This window comes from Choloepus didactylus, chromosome 8 (assembly GCF_015220235.1).
Source record: "Choloepus didactylus isolate mChoDid1 chromosome 8, mChoDid1.pri, whole genome shotgun sequence".
Taxonomy (NCBI): domain Eukaryota; kingdom Metazoa; phylum Chordata; class Mammalia; order Pilosa; family Megalonychidae; genus Choloepus; species Choloepus didactylus.
Window position 1 is genome coordinate 61,471,671 of NC_051314.1, and position 17,031 is coordinate 61,488,701.

The following is a 17,031-nucleotide window of genomic DNA, read 5'->3' on the forward strand; positions in this document are numbered from 1 at the left end:
TTTTTTAATTTCTTCAGGATCTGCAGTTATGTCACCTTTTTCATTCATTATTTTGTTTATATGGGTCTTCTCTCTTTTTGATTTTGTCAGTCTAGCTAGGGGCTTGTCAATCTTGTTGATCTTCTCAAAGAACCAACTTTTGGTGATATTTATCCTTTCTATTGTTTTTTTGTTCTCTATGTCATTTATTTCTGCTTTAATCCTTGTTATTTCTTTTCTTCTACTTGGTTTAGGATTGGTTTGCTGTTCATTTTCTAGCTTCTTCAGTTGATCCATTAGTTCTTTGATTTTGGCTCTTTCTTCCTTTTTAATATATGCGTTTAGTGCTATAAATTTCCCCCTTAGCACTGCTTTTGCTGCATCCCATAGGTTTTGGTATGTTGTGTTCTCATTTTCATTCGTCTCTATATATTTAGCAATTTCTCTTGCTATTTCTTCTTTAACCCACTGATTGTTTAGGAGTGTGTTGTTTAACCTCCAGGTATTTGTGAATTTTCTAAGTCTCTGATGGTTATTGACTTCTAATTGTATTCCATTGTGGTCAGAGAATGTGCTTTGAATAATTTCAATCTTTTTAAATTTATTGAGGCTTGTTTTATGTCCCAGCATATGATCTATTCTGGAGAAAGTTCCGTGAGCACTAGAAAAGTATGTGTATCCTGGTGATTTGGGATGTAATGTCCTGTAGATGTCTGTTAAATCTAATTCATTTATCAGATTGTTTAGGTTTTCAATTTCCTTATTGGTCTTCTGTCTGGTTGATCTATCTATAGGAGAGAGTGATGTGTTGAAGTCTCCCACAATTATTGTGGAAACATCAATTGCTTCCTTTAGTTTTGCCAATGTTTCTCTCATGTATTTTGTGGCACCTTGATTGGGTGCATAGACATTTACGATTGTTATTTCTTCTTGCTGAATTGCCCCTTTTATTAGTATGTAGTGGCCTTCTTTGTCTCTCAAAACATCCCTGCATTTGAAGTCTATTTTATCTGAGATTAATATTGCTACACCTGCTTTCTTTTGGCTGTAGCTTGCATGAAATATTTTTTTCCATCCTTTCACTTTCAATTTCTTTGTGTCCCTGTGTCTAAGATGAGTCTCTTGTATGCAACATATTGATGGTTCATTTTTTTGATCCATTCTGCGAATCTATATCTTTTAATTGGGGAGTTTAATCCATTTACATTCAACGTTAAAACCGTGAAGGCATTTCTTGAATCGGCCATCTTATCCTTTGGGTTATGTTTGCCATATTTTTCCCTCTCTCTATTAATATCCTTTATTGTACCCATACCGAATCTCTTTAGTACTGAACCTTTCTCCAAGTCTCTCTGTCCTGTCTTTGTTTCTCTGTCTGTAGGGCTCCCTTTAGTATCTCCAGTAGGGCAGGTCTCTTGTTAGCAAATTCTCTCAGCATTTCTTTGTCTGTGAAAAATTTAAGCTCTCCCTCAAATTTGAAGGAGAGCTTTGCTGGATAAAGTATTCTTGGCTGGAAATTCCTCTCTCTCAGAATTTTAAATATATCGTGCCATTGCCTTCTCGCCTCCATGGTGGCTGCTGAGTAGTCACTACTTAGTCTTATGCTGTTTCCTTTGTATGTGGTGAATTGCTTTTCTCTTGCTGCTTTCAGAACTTGCTCCTTCTCTTCTATGTTTGACAGTGTGATCAGTATATGTCTCGGAGTGGGTTTTTTTGGATTTATTCTATTTGGAGTTCGCTGAGCATTTATGATTTGTGTATTTATGTTGTTTAGAAGATTTGGGAAGTTTTCCCCAACAATTTCTTTGAATACTCTTCCTAGACCTTTACCCTTTTCTTCCCCTTCTGGGACACCAATGAGTCTTATATTCGGACACTTCATATTATCTATCATATCCCTGAGGTCCATTTCGAGTTTTTCAATTTTTTTCCCCATTCTTTCTTTTATGCTTTCATTTTCCATTCTGTCATCTTCCAGGTCACTGATTCGTTGTTCAACTTCCTCTAGTCTTGTACTATGAGTGTCCAGAATCTTTTTAATTTGGTCAACAGTTTCTTTAATTTCCATAAGATCATCCATTTTTTTATTTAGTCTTGCAATGTCTTCTTTATGCTCTTCTAGGGTCTTCTTGATTTCCTTCATATCCCGTACTAGGGTCTCATTGTTCATCTTTAGTTCTTTGAGTAGCTGCTCTAGGTGTGTCTCTTCTGGTCTTTTGATTTGGGTGCTTGGGCTTGGGTTATCCATATCGTCTGGTTTTTTCATATGCTTTATAATTTTCTGTTGTTTTTGGCCTCGTGGCATTTGCTGTCCTTGATAGGGTTCTTTTAGGGTTTGTAGACCAGTTGAAGTCCTTATCTCTAGTTTATCAGATCTACAGCTTCGTGGAGTACACTTTCTCTAACTAACCAGCAGGTGGCGTCCACGAGCCACCTGTTCTCCACAAGCCAGATCTCCCCTGCTTAGCCTTTTTGGTGAGTGGGGGAGTGAGTCTTGTGGGGCCCAATTGGTGTCCCAAGCTTGCGTGTGTAGTTGGTGTTGCCTGCCCTGTATGTGGGGCGTGTTTCTGGGCAGTCGGGGAGGGGGGGGTGGCCCTAACAATCAAATCTCCCTGATGATCCTAGAGTTTTAAAGCTACTGCAATAGTCTAATCCTTCAGTTCAGTCCTGCCACAGTTTGTCTCTGCCACTGACCCACAAGTCTTTGGTATTGGCGTATGGCTCCTGAGACTTGCAAGTGGGCCCCTCTTCCAGGCCGTGCACCCCGGGTCCTCTGTTGAGGGATGACTGTGCTATGTCACAGGTGAGTGCCGTCCCCCCAGGGCAGTTCTGGGCTGCTGGGCTGTGTTGGGAGGCTCCCAGTCTGCTCCAATGATGGCTGAATGGGGCTCTGTTAATTCACACTGCTCCCCCTTCCCAGCTCTGGGACATTCAGCTGAGGTTGCAGGGAAGGCTAATGTCCACGCCCAGTTTTGTGGTGTGTGCCTGTTATTTGAAGCACTTCCGTCACACTGGGTTGTCTGGGGCAGCTCTGGGCTATGGGGCTGGCGATGGGCAGGAGTGTTTCCTGTCCACCAGGATGGTGGCTGTGAGCGGACACCCCCCTTTTCTTGGGAAGTTGTGTTGTTTAGTGAATTTTCTCAGCCACTGGATTATTGCCTTTTGTCTCAGAGCTCTCTTATTTCTGCTCTTGACTTGACGTGCCCAAATTTCAATTCTTTGAAGCTTTCTGTATTGAGCTTCTTAGAGTAATTGTTTTAGAAAAAGCAAAAAGGATTTAAAAAAAAAAAAAAAAAAAAAAAAACGGCCCTCCTCAGAGATCTAATGGGTTATTGAAATGCTAATAGACAAAGCAACCAGGGCCATTAAGGAAAGGTGCCCTGGGCAGAGAGATCAGCCTTGCTTCGGGATTTGCATATGCGCCTCAAGGCCTGATCTCCGCCCTTCCCCTTTCTGTGTTCACCAGAACTCCAAAAATCCTCTGCTTTTACTTTGGAGCTTCTCGTGTTGTTTTCCTTCTATGCCCGTCTCCTCTCTGCTGGGCTGGCTGCTCTCAGAGTCTCTGGTGTCTGGCCTCAGTCTATCTATGGTTGGAGTTTGAATCAGTAGAATGAGTTTCCGATGAGAGCAGCCACTGCAATTCTCCCTTCTCCTTCCTGGAGCTGACAGCCCCTCCTCCCCCGGGACTGAGCCTGGCAGGGAGGGGCGCGGGTCCCCTGGCCGCAAAAACTTACAGATTTCGCTGATCTCAGCAGTTCCACGTTTTCATGAGTGTTGTATGAAGTATGCCCAAAGACAGATTGCTCTGTGGTGTCCAGTCCACGCAGTTCCTGGCTTTTTACCTACTTTCCTGGAGGAGTAACTAAAACATACAGCTCACCAGTCTGCCATCTTGCCCCGCCTCTGTATTATCTTTTTAAGTTACATATGTAGGTAGGTTATATCATCAATGGATCTCATTTCAAGAGAGAAATGGTGGTTTACAGAATATTTGTTATAAAAAGGAGGTGTTGGGTCTGGTACGGCTGAGCAGCATATACCAAATGCTAAATTTAGGGAAAGGAAGGAGTCAAAAATTTAATTATACATTTTCTTCTCAAAGGATCTATTAACAACCCTTTATCAAGCATCTACTGTTTGCACAGTACTGTGGTAGCTACTCCTTCAAGTTCTTTAATCATAGGTGTTTTAGTTTCCTTGGCTGCTCCAGCAAGGACCAAGCAATGGGCTGGCTTAAACAATGGGAATTTATTAGATCACAATTGTGAGGCTGGAAAAAATGTGCAAATGAAGGCATCATCAAGACTGTAGCATTCTGGGGCTGGCTACCTGCAATCCCTGGTCCTTAGCTTGTCACATGGCAAGGCACCTGGCAGCATCTCCTGGACTCTCCCTTCTCTTCTGGTTCTATTGATATTCAGCTTCTGGCTGCTCCCTCTGTGGCTTTCTCTCTATATTCTGAATTTCATTCTGCATATAAAGGACTTCAATAATAGGATTAAGTTGCATCCTGACTGAGGTGGGCCACACTTTAAACGAAGTAACCTCATCTAAAGGTAGGACCTTTAATCTACAGGAATGGATTAAGTTTAGGAACATGTTTTTCTGGGGTACATGCAGCTCCAAATAACCACAACAGTTGTTTCCTAGAACTCTGTCCTTGGAATATCACTGATTCCACAAATATGTAGATACTTCCCAGGTGGCTCATCCCTCCACACTTAGAAATGTTGTGTGAGCCCTAGCCTTCCTGGAACTCCAAGTCAGTGCTTCTCAAACATCTGTGGTGAAGGACTGCTTTTTAAAAATTCCAATCTGTTTCAACTCCATACTTTTGTAAAATACAAAATCACAGGTTTGGATGTTGCAGCAGTGTCAAATTGCTTTAAGTCCTTATAAACACTTAGTTGTGGTATTTATCTAGTTGTAGGCTGGAACCTATTCCACTTTGATTAGCACTGCTCTCTATAGGCCTTTACACATCACCAAATTTTCTGAATCAGGAAATAGGTAAAAAACATTTCTGGTATTGACTGGGGGAGTTTTCTCAGAAATTAAGTATAAAGATCATAACTACATCCTGCAGAAGAATCACCAGAAGGTCCAAGAGGTAGATAAAGACTCCATTATACTTAGGTCAAATGAGTAGAATAAGAAATGACTATGTTTAAAAATATGAGTCCTGCAGCCAGATTGCTTGGGTTTAGAATTCTGGCTCCATCACCTACAGTGTGGGACTGGGAGAAAGTTACTTAACCATTGTTCCATTTTTCTGTAAAAAGGAAGCAATAAAAGTATCTACCTACTAGATGCCTAACATATGGTTGTCATAGGGTTGAAAACGTTTAATACATGAACAGAGTACAGCACATAGTAAGAATTATATAAATGTTGGCTTTTATTATGGCTGTATACAGGAAGGGATGAGTAACAGCTAGGAGATAGGGAGGGAGAGATAGGAGGGAAGTAAGGCAGAAAATACATAACATTCTGTTCGGGCCTGGTTAATCTAAATGGAGCTTTGTTTTATACAGTTGTGAGAAATGTCATAATCAAATAAGTTACTCTTAAGAGCTGTCTTTTATACTGTCTGTTAGGGGTTGAATTGTGTCCTTCCCCAAAAGACATATTGAAGTTCTAATTCCCAGTACCTCAGAATGTGATCTTATTTGGAAATAGGATCACTACAATGGAATCAGGCAACTCTAAATGAGGTCATAATGGAGTAGGGAGGATCCTTAAACCAAAGACTAGTGTTATTAGAAGAGGAAATTTGATCACAGACAGAGAGGACAGCCATGTGATGGAGAGGACACTAAGGTGATGGCTGAGGCAGAGATTGAAGACCAAGAACTGGCAAACCACCAGAGGCCAGGAGAGACATGGAATATCCTTTCCTGGAGTGGTTAGGGACAGCAGGGCCCTACCAACACCTTGATTCAGATTTCTAGTCTCCAGAACTGTGAGACAATGAATCTTTCTGTACCACTCTGCCTTTGCACATGCTGTTCCTTCTCCCTAAGACATCCTCTCCCCTTCTCTTCTAACTAAGAAGGCTTTCTTCAAAACACTTAAGGGATTACCTTCCTCAAGAAGCTTTCCCTGAAAATGCCCACTCTCAGGCCAAGTTAAATGGCCTTCCTTTGTGTGTGCCTTTAGCACAACATTTGTATTAAGAATTTGAGTGTTTTCTCAATTCTCCTAAGACATATAGCTAATAACATTCTAGATGCAACAGAGAGGTTAATTCATTAAATACAATGTATGCTTAGGGTTCAATTCTCTGGGGGTTAGGGGGAAGGGTTTCCCATTGAGAAGGGCTGTGGCAGACTATAAATTATCTTGAGGAAAAGGACTGATATCTCTATTATTAGCATAGGGCCTGGTTCAAGTTCATTAGTTAAAGAGAAACTGACAATAGCTACTGTCCTCAAAGGAACTCAAAGAACAAATACAAAAAAAATTCAAAGAAATTTTAATTTCTAAGAACAAATGCCCAAGCTTTTAAAGATGTGGTCTCTGCTACCACATCTTAGCTGATGTATGTGTTCTATAATGTCTGGTATACATAAAGCACTCAATCATTTGTGGACTTGGCTATCCCCTTCACTGTTTAAATTATCTCCATCTTGACCTGTATCCAACTAAGCTTCCAGTGTCACTCAGTGACTAAAAACAGGTTGGGAATCCCAGAGCTCTGATCTACTAATTTGAATGACCACACTGATTAAAATTGTGAGGCTGTCAAATACAATTTCGTTTCACTTTTATGAAAGATATACTCCTAACTTATCAAATGTTCATTTTGAAAATTGAGGTGGTGGCATGAACTTAAGAAATAAAACCTCTATCATAAAGTTTTAAGAAATGTGAGGAATATAAATATGATAGGTATCCAAATTTTTATTGAGGTTTTTATTGCAATCTACTTTCGGCAATAAGGGGAAAGTAACCATAACAACCCTGATCATATTTTATTCAACAAAGCAGTTTTTCACGAATGCTTAAATTTAGTATATAGTCAGCTCAGCTTTCAGTATCAACGTGAGTACCTCATCATGGAAATTGATGCCAGAATGACAACAGTAAGGCATTGCAAGATCCTAAATCATCTAAGATCAACTTGGATTTTACATTTTATAATTTTTAGGGTAGTAAAGTAGACTAACATTCTACAAGTTAGGATTTTAAAAATGTATTGCTTAGCCCTTGTTTAACTAAATTCAATTATTAGCTTATTCTTTAAGTACATCTTGATTGTACTTCAAGAACTCTCATTTCCCCAAAGATAAAAAATTAGTTATCTGTTATGACAAAAATTAAGCTTAAAAGCATATTTATACTTGTCTTTAAAAGCATGTTTACATTATACATGACATAACTGCTCATGCCTGGAGATAGAGTTTATATGGCAAAAAGAGATATATGCAAAGATCTAGAGGGCAATCTTCCCATCCCCACTTCCTCCAAAAAGCCACACTCGGCCTCAGTGTAAAAGTTATATTTTATTGCCATGCTACAAAATGTACGAAGTTGGCACTGACAGGGAGAAACAGAACAAAGAGTGGAGAGGGATAGAGGGTAAACGATGTTGTTACACATACAACAAGGTTTTAATTAACAGTGGTGAGTTTTGCCAATATTAAAAATGCAAACCAAAATTTAAAATGCTGATATGAAACAGCATTAAAAATATAATTTATGCGTAGTACAGTATCTCATGTCTTTTATTAGAGAAATATGGAATGTTCATAAAAGAAATTAACCAGAGGGGTAAAATTCATATCTCATACACAATTTGGCAATGGTAGTCCCACTGTTAGACAACTTTTTATAAAAGAAAAAAAAAAAATCTAATAAGCTACCTTTATACAAAGTTGCTATATTTATGCCTTTACGTAGGAAAAGAACTTAACATAATGCAAATTAGGACATACAATAATCTTATTATACAATGTAATGAAAATAAAACATAACAAAATTTGTCCTTTATAAAATGTGTATTTTGCATTTACTAATGCAAATGTGGCACACTGGTGACTACTGTACTATTAATACCAGTCCATTTCCGTGCTGTAATTGTCCAATTGTCATAGAATTGCAATTCTAATGATGCTACAAAAGAATTGTGTTATACCCCCCAAAAAATGAGGAAGTAGGGATGAGGAATAAGGGATGTAAAGAATAGGAAAGATAGATAGGGTGCTGGTTTGGGCAGAGTATATTGTGGTATGTCATAAAATCTTTGTTAATTTTCAAGCCAAAATTTCTATACATTCTATAATTTCGTACCAATTCCTTTATTCAAATTTGGCAAACATCAAGGAAAAGCTAATTAGTACCATATACCTTACATACCAGAAATATGAACGAGATAGCATTACATCAGTTACTTCTGTATGGTATCTCTGATGGTATGTCTACTCCAAGGAGAGACACACACACACACACACACACACACACTACACATTGCAACAAACACTAGGGCATTATGGGTTACGACGGACAGCATGGGGAAATGGGAAATACTTTTTAGCTTGTCAAAACCTTTACTTTGAGGCAAAAATATGGTGGCACAATGTTGGGAAATTATGAAAACATAAGGCCCCTGTCCCATTTTTAACAGAACGTTATTGAGGTACATTTTTATATGCTGTGCCACAGATGTTTTTTAGTTAGGGTGGAGGGTTGGGGTGGGGGTGTATGTATACAAACATTAGTTTGACTTACTCTTATAACATTGACATCTATAAAAACAAAGATTGCTTGGCAAATTTTCCTAAGTCCCAAATGTTATGATCTATTCTAGATATACTGAGAAGTGAAAAGTCTTTTCTTTTCTTTCTTTCTTTCTTTCTTTTTTTTGCTGAGTCTTCAAGAGTAAAGTGCATATCTCATCACTCCACAGCAGCAGTAAATAAAAGGAACTATTTGCCAATCTTCCTGGGGGGAGGGAAGGCACCATATTTTTATTTTTAAAGGAAGATGAAACTGGGAAATAAAACACATTAAGAAAAAACACACATAATACCTATATCAGCTTCCAACCTTGGTCTGGAATAAAGGCTGTCATGATCTACATAAATAAAAGAGGATTCTATTTGAGGAAAAGTATATGAATAATGATTACATTTCCAAAACCAAAAAGTGGGATCACATGGTTTGTCAAAAGAATAGACTATAAAAAATTAGGTCTGTCTCAGAAAATCTGAGACATACGGCCACAAATTATATGCCAATAAAATATTTCATTCTAAAATTCACCTAGTAATAGGAATATTCTTCCAAGACAGAGCTTAATGTCCAGTACTAGACTACTACAAAGGACAAGCAGTGTTCTAAATTACTTTTTATTAAATAAGAACACAGGTGATTTCCAGAAGTCATCTAGAAATTAACACCAATTGTATACATCTTCCTACAAAACTCATACAGTACCTAAAATCAAATTCTTAGCAGACAAATTGGTCCCATTTTCATTTTTAAAGCACATAGTATTTAAAGCATAAACTGTAATGATTATATTGGAGTTATCTAAAAATATATAAAAAGTAATTAGAAACTGGAGGAAAAATGAAAAGGATTAGGGAAAGAAAAAGTATCCAACCTCCAAAATGAATAAATAAGTCAGCCCTTTCATTTGGAGGTTAGTGTTCTGTGTTGACTGCTTGTTCTCTGAGAAAACCATGTGCATTCTTTCCATCAGAATTCTTATTCCACATCATAAAAGCCATCACATAAATTTGGCACAATTAGCAATCTACTCAGAAGAAAGTATAACTGGAAAACTATATTAAAATTGCAAACTGTATTAGAAACTGCACAGTTACGCCACTGTTCTCTTTTTTAGAGAACAGCAAACACTTTAGTAAGCACCAAATTCACAGGAAAAAAGAGAAGAAAAAAAAGAAAATTCTGCTATGCACATAAACCAATGGCACTAAAAATCAATAGACACCTTTAATAATTTATTTTCTTTATAATGGCCCCACTCTATTGTTCTCCTAATCCATTCAATGTCCTATGATTAGATTATTTATTTTATAGGCTGGTTGCTATTTGGCTGAAACTTTTTCTTACTAAATTAACCTTAATTATATCTGGTAGATCCAGAACATAATCTAAAAGTTCCTCATATTTAGAGAAAACAGTAAAACATTTTGTAAGGTGATTTAACTTTCTCTCTACTCTACCTTTTCTTGTATTCTCTAGTGTTTGGGAAACTGGAGCATTCTTGATGTTTCAAGAATTTGACATTAAGAACTCTCATAATTTTATATAAACTTCAATTCATTCTAAATCCTAAATTATGACACAATTGCATTGCTACAAGAGTTACACTGCACTTCTTATGTTTGTAACAATTCAGACATTCTATTGAAGTCAAGGGATAATCAAAGATCCAGCTATGAAAGAAAGGACAGCAGAGCTGAGGACCACTACAGTGGGCAGAGTACAACTGCAGCCATGTAACTGAGTGAATCACTGCTAAAGTGCTGGGTAGAGTGCCCACAGAGAAAACATAGTACCTTTAGGGAACTTGGCATGTTAAAATTATCTTCCTTTTTTTCTCAGCTGCTAAAAGATCACCTTATGGACACAAGTGAAATTTAAAATTGAGAGAATGTTTTTATCAACTTGAAAAGTAAACAGCATATAAATAAATACTGGACAAGGGCAACCCTGTTATAGAATAACAGTAAGTTCCAAATGAACCTTCAAAACCATAATTTGACAAAAATGCAAACCAAACAATGAACATATAATCCAATCTTAAAACTATATACAAACTTAAACATTTTAAAATCCAAAAGGACATTAAGCAACAAAATAAGACATTCCAAACACCAAAGGAAAAAAAAAACTGAAGATACATGGGAACCTAATGGCACAAATGTCTCCAGAAAACAATGGCAATGTTAATAAACTATAGGAGAAAAATTTTCAAGAAATCATGGTTCAGATTTTCAAATATTTGGGTAAAGTATGACCTGAGACTGATTCTTGAGCCTATTGTGATTCTGATTAAGATATTTGGACATGCTCTTCAAATTACATGATGAGATGAGTAAACAGAAAATCCTGTCTCCTTCCTGCCTTTTCAACACACCAACAGCAAAACATATTCATGAATATAGTACTCTTTCTAGTAACGCTGAAGGCAAAGGAGCTGCCTGGTATATAAGGAGGTGTGGTACTTATATTTCCTTTACATATGTTTTGGCTCAAGTCAAAAAAAACCTTTAACTAATGAAATAAAGGATTCCTCATGTTACATGCTGGAGGCCACATACCACGAACAGTGAATCTACAAATATTACTTTCAAAGCCTAGAGTTATCTGTTAACAATACACATTATCAAGAGGCTTTATAAAATGTTTTAAATGCCAACCATAACTTAGACATGAATGAAATGCGTAAGTCCAGAATATTGATAAAAACCAACCAGCATGTCACTCACTTCAACTATCATTTTAAATAGGCACTGTGAAAATGGGAATGCTGCTGTACAATGAGTAGTATTTAATGAAATTAGTATTCTTTAATGAGTACCTGCTCTATATTAATTCCCTTTAGTTAAAGAAGCACATGAAGTACTCAGAAAAAAAGTTATCAGTCTATAAAAGGAGTTAGTGTTTAGAAATGAAAATGAAGCACTTGCATCTTCATTTATAAAAACTTCACAAAGGTGCAAACAATGTAATGCTTTCCAGGCTCACATGGGCAGGTCAGTACTATTATGTCTAGTTTTCCTAGATGTACCATCATCTCGTGGCAGCGCTTTCTGCAAATTTGACATAGCAGCAGTTCTCTCAATGTCTATCACAGCATACAGCTCTGTGCGCCTAGTCGGAGTTTGTGGAAGGGGAGTAGTAGGTGTTTTTGGAGTCTGCGGGTTGTCGGAGTCACTGCCACCTTCCAAGTCAACCTGTATGTAATTGAGCTGCCTGTGTTCTAAACTTGGGCGCCTGATATCAAAATTAAAGACTGTTGGTGTACAGTCCCGACGTCTTGAATATTCTATTTTGTGAGCACTTGCTGGCACTGTTACATTCTCTGTATTTACATAGTTATGCATTGGATCTAGATTATTATGGTAGCCATTTAGAGATGGGGTCTTTGGTCCTAAATTATCATCTTCATCCCTACTTAGCTTGCGGGCTTCCCAAACAGGAGGCAAAGATGGTAAATTTTCATAGTTTAATAATGCAGTTCTCCTCTGAGCTGAGTTGTTGATATTCTGGGTATCCGAGGTACTGGTGGATGTCAGACGACCTCTCCTGACCCCTGAGGCACTAGGGATAGATAGCCCATTTATATTTTCATACACCAGTTTGTTAACAGAAGGTGCATCTCTTCGTTCATCACTGTCGTATCCAGTGTCCCATTCTGTGTTATTTGCACCACTTCCACTAACTTGATCTCTTCCAAGTTGCTCCAGTTTCTCTTTTTCCATTAACTGCTTTTGAACAGGGGTTGGTCCTAAAACAAATTTGACTCCTTCTGGCTCAAGAAGAATCTGAGGGTCCCTGTCCTCAATGCTACTTGGTTCTTCTTTTGGTGTGTTGCTTTCAGCATTAGAAACCCTTGCCTCCAATGGGACATGCACACTTGTTCGATTTTTCCGCTCTTCTTGCACACCAGTAGTGTTGACATAGGTATGTACCTAAGAGGAAACAGGAAAGTGAATCAGTAACTGGCTTAAAAAACAAAATAAAAGATAAGGTGCCTGACCATATCAGTTAATTTTACTAATTAACTTTCTCTTAAAATGTACTCCTACTTCAAAAGCTTTTGTGCCTATTTTTTACTAATAAAAAGGTGGGAGGAAGGAAATTTAGATATGTCTTTGTAACTTAAAAGAATAACTACTATAAAATAACATGCAGCATTATACATGGTAAAACAAGCAGGACTCTGTAAAATCAGAAACAAAATAGGGACTATCATTTTTATGTTGTTCTAGAAATTCTCATCAATGCATTAAAGTATGATTCAGAAATAAGAAATAACAGGTACTGAAAAGGAAGAGACAAATGTATCACTACTTACAGATGATAAAACTGTATAAATAGATAAACCTTACTAGATTTAATAAGAGTTCTGCAAATGCATAGATATAAAATAAATACCACCCAGTAAGAAAGTACCACAAGTTAGAAAAGCTAATGGTATTTTTCAGGGGACAACATAAAATGTTTCAGAAGCCTACACATAAAATTTTAAAGTCAATAAAATGCAAAACTGGGGAAATATAATTAAAGCAAATAAAGTATACAAGAACTCATATTTACTATGTAAAGAACATACACATGCAAAAAAGATTTTAAGAAACACTAAAACTCTTAATAATAAATGACCATATAATTTACAAAAGAGAAGTACATTTAATATATAATGTTCAACCAGATACTTCATTTCTCAAATGAAAACAGAACACTAAATATTTCCATAACATCTCTATCTTCCTGCTAATAGTCCGCTAATTATAAAGACTGAAATATAAATAGCAGCATCAATTCTTATTCCATTGAACGTTATTATAATGGAAACTGACCATTAGTTATGTCTTTCTTTATACATTTCCAACATCACTTATGTTTATCTATAAGATGAGCCTCTCCTGTGATCCCAGGAACTACTTTGATGCCATGTTTCCCTGAATAGCTGTACTTGGGCATATGCCAGCAAATACATACCATTTCCTCTGATTCTTCACTACAAAAGTAACTTACAAACAGTGAAAGTTGAAATTCTAACTGAATAAAACTTCAAGTATTATCATAGGAACACAAACATACAATCAGTATCACTGTCATACAGTAATACTTACTTGTTCCTCAGCCACAAGCAAAGGATGCGTAGATTCTTCACCTACTGAAGGCAGGCGTGCACTTCCCACAGATGGATGCCTGCTTGAAGGATGGGATGAAGCATCTCCAAATGAGGGATATCGGGGATATCCATTAGGTAAGTTCTGAGCAGCAAACCCTGGAGCTGAGAAGTTTTTGTTTGTTTATTGGTTTAAGGAGAAAGGCAAGACATTGGGGGAAGAGAGAGAGAATAAAAGTGAATGAGAATAAAATCTGCACTGAGATTAAGATTCAGGAAGGTGTTTCTGGGAAGACACAGTAGAAATCGACACAGTAGAAATCAGGGTGCAAATTGCCTCTGGCTCTATGTTTCCATTCATATCTTAGATAAAATGGAGTATAATGCTTTCATATTTAAAATATTAAAAATGTCTGTAATGACAGCTAACAGTTCTCAAAAACTGACAATCATTATACTTAAGCTACTAATGATGATTTATGGTGCGTTACAGAATAAATATCTATAATCTATAGCTTATAAATGTCTGCTATTCAAAATGTGACAGTGAAAATGGATACTTACTTGTAGGTGTTCGAGGTGTTCTGGGAACTTCCAATTCTGTTTGATGATTATTCCTTTCTACAACTGGCTCTTCCACCACATTTATACTATTATTTTGCATAATCTCCTGCAACATGTTAAATAATTCTTCTGCACGGGCACACTTAAAGGCAAAAATTCCTACAAATAAAAAACAAAAGGGGAAAATGGTTATCAAGTCTTTAGAAAGCTAAAGGAGCATATGTCAAAAACAACACTCTAAATTGAGCATGTTGTGTACCAATAGTAAGAAGGTCTTTTAACTAAATGTCTGATAAACTAATGATATTCCTTATTTAAAAATGTTAAACTCCAAAGAAGGTTCACAGAATATTTTTCATTTGGTTCAGGGAAATCACCCAAAACAAAGCAGACAAAAACAAGGTTTGCACACCTACTCTACTCTGCTTTTTAACAGCAGGGGGAGCTCAATTCAGCATTATCAAGGTTTAAGGCTGTTCTACAATCACTGTGTTGTTTAATTATTACAATAATTTGTAAGATGGGTATTAACATTCTCCTTTCATAGAGAAGAAATTTGAAACTCAACAGAGGCCACACAATTTGCCCAATGCCATTCAGATACTAAGTGGCAAATAATCAAACTAGGTCTCTTGAACTCCAAAGTTTATATACTTTTCCCAACAAGTTATAATGATAAAGACACACAGTCAATTTACCAGGACTAATCATTTACTGAAAGTCTTAAAGTTAACAGGAATCAAAATTCCTGATGTAGAAAATGTGCTTAGTAAATATTTAATAAATGAGTAAGTAGTTTACTGTATCTATCATATTTAAAATGTGATTATAAATATTTGGAGAAAATATATAAAGGCTTTACCTACCTTGTCCAGTTTGGCACCTTCGACCACTTTCAAAAGAAAAGAGATTTGAATCATAGCCATAGCGTCGCAGGCAGAGGTAGTGCCACTTTACCGAGTCACGTTTGCGGATGTATAAAATCAGTTCTGTGTCTGTAAGTTCCATTATGCCAGAACCTAACTCATTCCCATCATCATCCACATTAATAACCTAAAAAAGAAAGCTTAATTAGTGCTAACATAATTCTCCCTATCACAGTCATACAAATATTTTACCAATTTATCAGGAAAATGTGCGTATAGAGCATGGACTATGTAGCAGTGTAATAAGTGGTTCATATCTGCAAGAAATTTACATTCCCACTGGGGAGACAGATATACAAACACAAAGTCAACAGCATAAAACTGCAATGATTAATTGAAAAATGAGTGCAATAGAAGCTGCAGAAGGCTTTGGCTGGGCCACAGGTATAAATAAATTTAGATAGGAAATTAAAAAAGAGGGGGAATCTGGTGGGTAAGGAGTTGTAGAACACATCATGAAGATGCAATGCTAAAGCAGAAACAAAGTACATTTCAAAGCCAAAACAAGATTGGTACAGAATTTACATATGGAATGGGTCTTGCACTGCTATTTTTCAGAAAAAGTCCTAAGACTAAGAATAGATAATATTTATGGAGAACTTACTCTATGCCTGGAACTGAGTCAAGTGCTTTGCATGTATTTTTTCACATTAATCCTCCCAGCAACCCTAGACTACAGGTAAAACTATTTTCTCCATTGTACAAAAATGGAACTAAGGCTTAATAACAAATGTAACCTGCCCAAGGTCACAAAGCTAGGAAATAACAGGGCTGTGACTTACACCTAGGTCTGTCTGCTCCTATAGCAGACTGAAAGTAGATTATGAGAGACACGAAGTGGCTGTGGATGAGTAAGGAAAGGAGTTTTTAGTCTACAGATACAGAACACTACAGAAGTTTTAGCAAACAGGTTTAGCAAATGATGAAAGAGGAAGATTAATTTGATAGTAACTGCAGGATGGATTACAGAGGTGACTAGAGGATCTCTGTGAAGAGATTAACCAGGTATGAAGTCACCAGGATTTAGACTGGGAGGTGGTGACAGAACTGAAAAGTCACTTATAAAATGGTGTTTTAAAGGAAATACTGCTAGAACTGTGTGGATAATTGGATATAGAGGACCAAGGGGAAAGTCAGAGAGGATTCCACACATTAAGAAAATGTCATCAAAAGGCAGAAAGGGAAAAAAGGGAAATAAAAGGGTCTAGAGATAAAAGTGAGGTGGTAAGATTTATTAAGTGAAGTAAACATCCAGGTAGCAGTTAGAGATGTACATCAACCAGTTTTACTGACCTTAAACTTGTTCCGATGGTTATCTGGGACAGTGTCTTTATCTGGACAGCTACAACAGCTACCCATGGCTTCTTCAGAAGACCATGTGAGCGCTACATGAAAAAATAATTTGGAACAAATTATTAGATATAGAATAAAAAAATCATAAAACAGGAAAGGACTTTAGGAATCATTTAACAGAAACTCTGCAATGTGTTTTGATCAGGAAAATTAAAGCCCAGTGAAGTATATGGCTTGTGCTAGATTTCACATACCTAGCTAGTGAATTTTGATCAGTAATAGAATAAAATTTGTGAGGCAGACTTCACATGAGTCCTTAATTTTCCAGTCTAATTTGCAAAGTTCTGCCTATTCTAAAAATACCTGAAAACATGTCAATTTAAGGCCTCATATATAATACCATTTAAATAAAGTCAACCATGGAATTAATCCTTT

The 17,031-nt window shown here is 36.9% G+C and overlaps 1 protein-coding gene across 2 annotated transcripts in view; it reads right to left on the bottom strand.

Annotated features, from left to right (window-relative positions):
- Positions 1-7,465: 7,465 nt before the first annotated feature.
- Positions 7,466-17,031, bottom strand: part of FRS2 (fibroblast growth factor receptor substrate 2) — a 186,603-nt gene continuing 177,037 nt past the window's right edge. For both annotated transcript variants that reach the window (XM_037846261.1, XM_037846260.1), the window contains 5 exons: positions 16,597-16,688; positions 15,244-15,430; positions 14,378-14,536; positions 13,815-13,978; positions 7,466-12,647 (listed from right to left, as the gene is read on the bottom strand). In XM_037846261.1, coding sequence (XP_037702189.1) covers positions 11,697-12,647; positions 13,815-13,978; positions 14,378-14,536; positions 15,244-15,430; positions 16,597-16,662 — 1,527 coding nt within the window. In that variant the 5' untranslated portion in view covers positions 16,663-16,688 and the 3' untranslated portion in view covers positions 7,466-11,696. The remainder of the gene's footprint in view (positions 12,648-13,814; positions 13,979-14,377; positions 14,537-15,243; positions 15,431-16,596; positions 16,689-17,031) is intronic.